Source organism: Entamoeba nuttalli (genome assembly GCF_000257125.1).
Source record: "Entamoeba nuttalli P19 unplaced genomic scaffold asmbl_9551, whole genome shotgun sequence".
Lineage (NCBI taxonomy): Eukaryota > Evosea > Mastigamoebida > Endamoebidae > Entamoeba > Entamoeba nuttalli.
In genome coordinates, this window is record NW_008579698.1 from 4,482 (window position 1) to 11,873 (window position 7,392).

At 27.1% G+C, this 7,392-nt stretch overlaps 7 protein-coding genes across 7 annotated transcripts in view; 6 read left to right on the plus strand and 1 right to left on the minus strand.

Moving 5' to 3' along the window:
• Positions 1–472: 472 nt before the first annotated feature.
• On the plus strand, positions 473–910 carry ENU1_201460 (troponin family protein, putative; the record flags this gene model as incomplete). Its single annotated transcript, XM_008862125.1, has 1 exon — positions 473–910. One exon carries the CDS (start codon positions 473–475, stop codon positions 908–910), a length of 438 nt encoding a protein of 145 aa, XP_008860347.1.
• Positions 911–1,018: 108 nt separating this feature from the next.
• Positions 1,019–1,555, plus strand: ENU1_201470 (zinc finger protein, putative; the record flags this gene model as incomplete). Its single annotated transcript, XM_008862126.1, has 1 exon — positions 1,019–1,555. The coding sequence occupies one exon, from the start codon at positions 1,019–1,021 to the stop codon at positions 1,553–1,555; it is 537 nt and encodes a 178-aa protein (XP_008860348.1).
• A 317-nt stretch (positions 1,556–1,872) lies between these two features.
• ENU1_201480 (tRNA-specific adenosine deaminase, putative) lies at positions 1,873–2,958 on the plus strand (the record flags this gene model as incomplete). The annotated part of the gene is made up of 1 exon (XM_008862127.1): positions 1,873–2,958. The coding sequence occupies one exon, from the start codon at positions 1,873–1,875 to the stop codon at positions 2,956–2,958; it is 1,086 nt and encodes a 361-aa protein (XP_008860349.1).
• Positions 2,959–3,221: 263 nt separating this feature from the next.
• On the plus strand, positions 3,222–5,527 carry ENU1_201490 (hypothetical protein; the record flags this gene model as incomplete). Its single annotated transcript, XM_008862128.1, has 2 exons — positions 3,222–3,311; positions 3,362–5,527. The coding sequence occupies 2 exons, from the start codon at positions 3,222–3,224 to the stop codon at positions 5,525–5,527; spliced, it is 2,256 nt and encodes a 751-aa protein (XP_008860350.1).
• Positions 5,528–5,722: 195 nt separating this feature from the next.
• ENU1_201500 (hypothetical protein) lies at positions 5,723–6,559 on the plus strand (the record flags this gene model as incomplete). Its single annotated transcript, XM_008862129.1, has 1 exon — positions 5,723–6,559. The coding sequence occupies one exon, from the start codon at positions 5,723–5,725 to the stop codon at positions 6,557–6,559; it is 837 nt and encodes a 278-aa protein (XP_008860351.1).
• Positions 6,560–6,652: 93 nt separating this feature from the next.
• ENU1_201510 (hypothetical protein) lies at positions 6,653–7,171 on the minus strand (the record flags this gene model as incomplete). Its single annotated transcript, XM_008862130.1, has 1 exon — positions 6,653–7,171. The coding sequence occupies one exon, from the start codon at positions 7,169–7,171 to the stop codon at positions 6,653–6,655; it is 519 nt and encodes a 172-aa protein (XP_008860352.1).
• Positions 7,172–7,376: 205 nt separating this feature from the next.
• The window catches only part of ENU1_201520 (40S ribosomal protein S7, putative), a gene marked incomplete at its 3' end in the record, with an annotated part of 611 nt that continues 595 nt past the window's right edge, over positions 7,377–7,392 (plus strand). Inside the window, exon 1 of the mRNA XM_008862131.1 lies at positions 7,377–7,392. This exon is cut by the window's right edge and continues 595 nt beyond it.

Genomic DNA, 7,392 nt, shown 5'->3' on the forward strand with positions numbered 1-7,392 from the left:
CTATGAATCACATAAATAATTATAAATATAAAAAAATGAAACAATAAATAATTAATCAATTCACTAATTGTATTTAAACAGAATGATAATAGATTACTGATATTATTAAAATAAATCTACATTCTTAACCTTTATTTCTGTGATTAAAAATTATTGTCTCATACTTTTTTGTTATTGTAATTTTCTAATTTGAAAAATAAATTGTTTTGTTAATGACATTTTAATGAAACAAAACTAACTTAGAACATTAACGAGAAAATATGTTTTGTTTTTGTCTGTTGAAAAATAAAAATTAAATAAGATAGTCCCATTAGGAAAAAAATAATACTTTGAAAAGACTCTTAGCGAATTAAAATATCTAAAATATATAGTTATTTTAACATTAAAGCTAATAAACTACAAAGAGGATTTGAATGAGGAATCTAAGAAGTATTTAAAAAAAAAGAATTAACTTAGATTTGATTCAAAAAAGATGACTGAAGCAGATATTAAACAAGTATTTGACATGATAGATACAGATCATTCTGGATATCTTGATATTGATGAATTTGTAAATGCATGTTCACAATTAATTGAAGGATGTGAAAAAGAAAGTGCAATTGCACTATTTCATATGGCAGACGAAAATGGAGATGGTAAAATGGATTTCAATGAATTTAAAAATATGATTGAATTTTATTTAAAGAACTCTGAAGAAGAAGATCCATATGTTTTATTATTTAAAAGATGTGATGTAAATGGAGATGGTGTTTTAGATAAGAAAGAAGTTTTTGATATTCTCCAAAGCATTGACCCAAATATTACAGTACAAGATATAAATGAAACGTTTGATATATATGATACTGACAAAAATGGTTCATTAGACTTTGATGAATATATGAAAATGGTTGAAGACATTAAATCACAATAATTGAATTTCTTTTTTTTTTGATGAAATAACAAAATTTAAATCAAAATATGTTATTTAAAGATTAAAAATAATCAGAGTCAAACTTAAAAGATACTTATTATTACATTAATGGAAACACTTCTTGAATTAAACAATGTAATGAAAATGGATATCAGTCGTGTATTTCGTGAAATTAAAACTGAACGTGATCCTCGAACAATTAAATCAAATGAAAAAACAATTGTATGTCAACATTGGTTAAGAGGAATGTGTAGAAAAGGAGCAAATTGTGATTTTCTTCATCGTTTAGATGAAGAAAGAACACCAGCTTGTCATCACTTTGTAAAATATGGAAAATGTGAGAAACCAGAATGTCCATTTAAACATGAAGATCCACAAAAGGCAATTCCTTGTGAATGGTATAAAAGAGGATTTTGTAAACATGGAAAGAAATGTAAACATGGACACGTCCCAAAATTAATGTGTCCTTTATTTTATCTTGGATTTTGTCCCTATGGTAAAAAGTGTAAATTTGTTCATCCAACAATTTCTGTTCCAAGAGAAACTATAGAAAAAACACAACCTAGAGGAGAACGTTTTCCTCGTGATGGAGATGACAAAAACGCAAACTTCAAACATGAATTTACAAAACCAAAAAGAGATTAATTTTTTGTTTTATTATCTTTATTCTCTTTTTTTTTTTGTTTTTTTGTTTTAAATCAAATTAAATATGAAATAGTTTTACTTAATAATAAAAATAATCATTATAAAAAAACCTAATAATATTTAAGGGAGATAGAATCTTAATTAAAATTGTGCAAGGGTTATCATGCTGAATACTTCTATAAAATTTTCGGTTTTCACAACCCTAAGATAATAATGGGAATACTTTTGATCAATACTCATTGTCTTGGTCATCCTTCTTTCCCAAGATTTTTATATTTTTCAATTTTATCTTATTATTTAAATAAATTATTTATTTAATGGAAAAACCTGTTGGAATAAATAATATTATTAATGAAGTTCAATGTAAAATAAAGGAAGTATATAATAAATTACCCAAAAAAGGAAAAGAACAAGAAAATGAATGGAGTGTTTTAGCTTCTCTTATTGCATTTGATAAACAAAAAAAAGAGTATGAAATTCTTTCTATAGGAACAGGAAGTAAATGTGTTACAAGCAAACAACATAACAGTAATATTATAAATGATTCTCATGCTGAAGTGATTTGTAAAAGAGCATTTCAAGTGTTTTTATTGGAACAAATTTCTAAAGAACAGTATATAGAAAAGGTAATTTCTAAAAGTGAAACAGAAGCAAAATGGAAATGGCGGTATGACAAATATGATTTGATTTTTTATATAAGCCAAGTCCCATGTGGTGATTGTTGTATCTCAAGCAATGGAACAATTAATAAAGACATTGAAACTGGAGCAAAAAGGATTATAAATAATTCTATAGAACAAACTATTGCCTTATGGGAAGAAAAAGATATCAAAGATGGTATTGGAAAGACAAGGATTAAACCTGGAAAAGGAGAAAAGTCATTAAGTATGTCATGTAGCGATAAAATATTGAAATGGGAAGTTCTGGGTATTCAAGGAGGAATTTTGGCTAATCATTTTGAAATGATAAGACTTAATCTTATTATTATAGAAAAGCCAGCAGATGAAGATGCAGTCATGAGAGGAATTCATTTAAGAACAATACAAATGAACACTTTATTCACAGAAAAAAATTACAAAGTTAACATTCCACCTTTTATTTATTTAAGTCAACCAAGTTATCTTGTAAAACACAAAACTGAAGGATTGTCTGCTGCTGGTGGTTCCATTAATTTTATTAATGGAATGAATGAAGAAGTCACATTAGGAGCACGAGGTGTTAAGTTTGGTGCAGGAAAAAAAGTTGTTGATTCTCAAAGAAGTCGTTTGTGTCAAATGAAAATAAGAGAAAAGTACAGTGATGTATTTCATATTCAAAAAGACAAAATACATCCAGATGATGAATATTATAAAAGAAAAGTATTTTTCAAACAATGTGTTGAAGGAGGATGGACAATTAAATAAATATTATTTATGTTATATAAAACGAATTTAAATTATTTTTAAATAAATTGAGTTTATATAAAAAAAAATATCAAACAATTGGGACATAATGAAAAATCACTTTCAAATAAAAAAAAATAAAAGAAGTAGAACCTTTGTTATTTACGAAAAAAAAGAAAAACAAAACAAAAAGAAAAAATAAATACAAAATCATCAAAAAGTTGTAATAAAAAGGAAAATCATAAAAAAACTAAAAATCAAATTTAAGTTTTACTTAAAAGGAAATGCCTAAACAAAGTAGAAAGAAAATTAAACAAATAAAAAGTACTATGACTACCAAACCTAACACTACTAATGTAATAGGAAATATATCTGTTTGTTGTATTATTTTTTATTTAATAAATAAAAAGTATTAATATATTAGGAAAATATTCTTCACCAAGAATTAAATGAACGTAGAAATGGTATTATACAAACTAATGGTCATCTTCCATCGTTAGAAATGTCTGTTGGAAATGGAACTCAAGTTAAATTAAATCAACCAGGAAATACCCAACCTATTCAATTTATTCCTCAAATGATCCCTGGTCAAAATCCTCAAATGATTCATACAATACAAGGACAACATTTCATCAATCATTCAAATGAACTTTTTAAAAATGCTTATCATATGATCCCTTCAACTACTTTACAAAATGGAGTTCATCAAGTTCAACCTCAACAACCTCAAGGACAACAACAATTTCAACAACAAAAAGTATTTTCTTTTCAACAAATGCCTCAAGGAAAAGGACAACCTACAATCCTCTACCAAAACCCAACATATGTTATACCAACTGGACCACAAAATCAACGAATCGTTGAAGCTCTTGCTGGTCAAACTCAATTAATTCAACAAAATAATATTAACAGACAACAAGAACAAACTCAAAGAGTTTCTATGCCTACACTTAATGGTCAACCAAATATCACAACAATACCTAATGGTATTCAACAAATTAAAGTACAACCTCAACCTATCTCAATGAGAAATGTAATTGGAATAACAATGCCTCCTGCTTATTCTACAATTCAACCTAACCCAAATGTTAGAAATATACAAAATTTCCAAAAAATAGTACCAACAAGTACTCTTCAAAATACAACTACAGGTCAACCAATTCAACAGCCTCAAATATTACAACAAATTAATCCTCAACTTCAACAAAATTTAAATCAACAACCCCAACACACTATACCCCAACAACTCTCAAGTAATATTATAAATACTCAACCCCAACAACAAACAAATAAACAACAACCCATCACTAATCCAAACCAAAATACATTTCAAACTATAAATTCTAATTCTGGTCAAAGAGTTTTATTTGCTTACCCTTCTTCAAATGTTATGCTTAATCCAAGTATAATGTTACAACCAGTAAAAGAAAATGGAAATACTATTCCTCAACAACAAAGTGGGTTACGATTTGCTCCAACACAAGCCGCACAATTAAATGTCAATCAAACTGCTCAATTGAATCAAACACAAATAAATCCTCAACAACCAACACAAATAACTCAACCACAACAAAGAATTCCTGCTCCTATTCAACCTAATTTTAAACAACGAAATCAACAAGAGTTCCAAACAAGTCAAAATGTTTCAAATATAACAACAATTAACACTCCTGTTATTGGACAGTTTACCTATAATCCAATAGCTCCTCATTTTCAGTTTCAGCAACAACATCAAAGACCAATCCAATTTGCTCCAGGAGGATTCCAACCTACAATCCCTGAAACAAAAAAAGTAATAGAAACAACATTTAGACCAGGAAATACAAATCCTAAATTTATTTTGAAATCAAATGGAGAGAATATAGATTCTTTTACCATTCAACAACAACTAGATTTACATAGTAATTTTATGGCGCCTATGGCACAAGGATTAAATAGAAGTATTGGTGTAAATCCAAAAGGATATGTCATTGCTTCACCTCTACCACCTAAAGTAACAACTCCATCAGTAAAATCATCAACCCATAATATGTCAATAGGTGTTAAAGAGGAAGATAGTAGATCAAAAACTGGTAGTGTTGTTTCTTCAACTACAGGAAAAAGAAAGAAAAAAGAAAATAAAAAAGTAATGGAATCACCTCAAAAACCAAGTTTAGCTGATGAACATAGAAATGAATTAAAGAAAATGATGACAAGTAATTCAGAGTCAATTGCTGTATTTGTTAAAGAACATCCTAAATACAACGACCAATTTGAAGAAACATTAAAAGAAATAGCTAGATATTGTAATATGTATCAATTCTTTGGTTATGAATGTAAAGAAGATAAAGTAATTGTAACTAATGCATTAAGTCAAATTCTTAAAGACCCTAAATTGGTTCTTGTGTTTAAAGTAAATACTCCAGTTGATGAAAAATGGGGATTTGCTAAACCATTCTTTTCTAATGATGAAGAATTTAATGATGAAACTATTGATGCTAAAATGCAAAAAGATGAAGGTGGTGTAGTTCATTTTCTTGACCTATATTATGATTATACTAAACAATTACTTGGTGGAATTGAAGCATCAATAACACCAACACCTGCATGATTTTGTTTTTACTTATAACACAAATATTAATTATCTTATTGGTATTTAAAACATATTAATTTTAAGTTATTTTAATAAAAATAAAATAAAAATACAACAAAGAAATCATTTGAGTGATAATTATAACTAAAAACGATGGAATGATAAAAAACCTATGTAAAAACAAAAAAAAATTAATAAAGTTATTAAAAAAATATGTCAGGAAAAAGACCACAACAAGAACTTTTACATCATGCTAAAAAACCATTATACAAACCGAAAGACCCTGCACATCCTAATCTTCAAATAGGAAAAAGTATAAATAAAAGAAAATTAACATTAGCACCAAAACCTGTATCAATGCCAAAACTAACGTTGGCTGCTAATGAAGTTCAAAACACATTACATAAAAATGTTAAAGTAGTTGGAGGACATGAAGTTCATATTCCATCATTTTTAAAGAAAAAACAACTTCAAATACAAAAGTCAAAAAGCCTTCGTAACAGTCTTAAAAAAAGTTTACAAAGAAAGTCAAAATCTTCTTTAAAGAGAAAAAGTCTTTCTTTAATAAAAAAAAGTATTAGTTTAAAGGAACAAAATAAAAAAATAGTTACAGTACAACCAATGGAATCAAATCCTATTGACTTAAATCAACCTAGTCAAATAGAACCAGTAGACTTAAGTCAACACAGTGGCTTTATTAGTAACGAAACTCCAGAAAACAAAGCTGGTTCAAATAAACTTAGTTGTTTAGATTTATCTGAAACAGATCAAAATGAAAATCATCAAATAAAACTTCCCGTCTTTACTAATTTTAATGCAACACCAATTAATCAAGACATTCAATTATCAGATGAAGAAAAAGAAGAGATAAAAAAACAAATTGCTAAAAGAAAAAGAAGAAGTTCTTTAACACCACTTGATCGCGAGGCAATGAGAAAAGAAAGGTTATCTTCTGGAATTAATTCAAGAGAGTTAAATCTGCAAAAATATCGAGAATCATTTTCAAAGAGAAAAGAAAGAGCATCAGCAAGTATGATTGAAAATAAGTAAATTTTTATTTAAAAGACACTACACACCCATATTTACCTTTTTTAGTTCTTTGAGGATAAATACACTCTAAAATAAAATCATTTTATATCCTTTTTATTGTGTATTATTTTCTTTCTTTTGTTTATTTGAGCAATTTCTCTTACTTAACATCTTTTTTTGAATTTTTTCAATGTATTGATCAATTTCATTTGCTTCCATTTCATCTGGGAGATAAATCTCTCTAGAAATATTTAATTGAGCACTTTCAATAGGAACACAATTATTGACCTCATTGTTTACACCAAAAACTTCTTTTAAATACTCTACTCGAGACATATCAGTAATTTTAGGAGATTTAATTTGTTTATTTTTTTTCGGCTTCTTTTCATCGTTGTTTTTTTCTTTATGGTGTTTACTGTTTTTCTTAGACACTTCATCATTTTTGAAACATTCAAATTCTTTCATGTGTTGATCTATTTTATTATAAATATCATTTTGCTGTTGCTCTAAAATAATTAAATGGTTTTTAATTTCATCGAGAGTATTAAGTATTTTGTTGGTTTGTTCTTGAACAGTTTGTAAAGAAGGTTCTGTACAATGAACTGATTTTGGTTGACTCGGTTGACAACCCATAAAATCTAAAGATTTTTAAGATAAAACAAAAAGAAAAGATTTTTCTTAAAAAAATTCATGAAAAGAGGAAACCCTAAAACACTTTTTTTCAATAAAAAAATACAAAAGTTAAAATAAATAGTAAAATAAATTAAAAAAAGCTATATTAACCCTTTCAGTAGAATAAAGGAAAGAACCCTGAACTAAGAAAAGAATCAGTGAGACCATGTCTGGCAAGATGA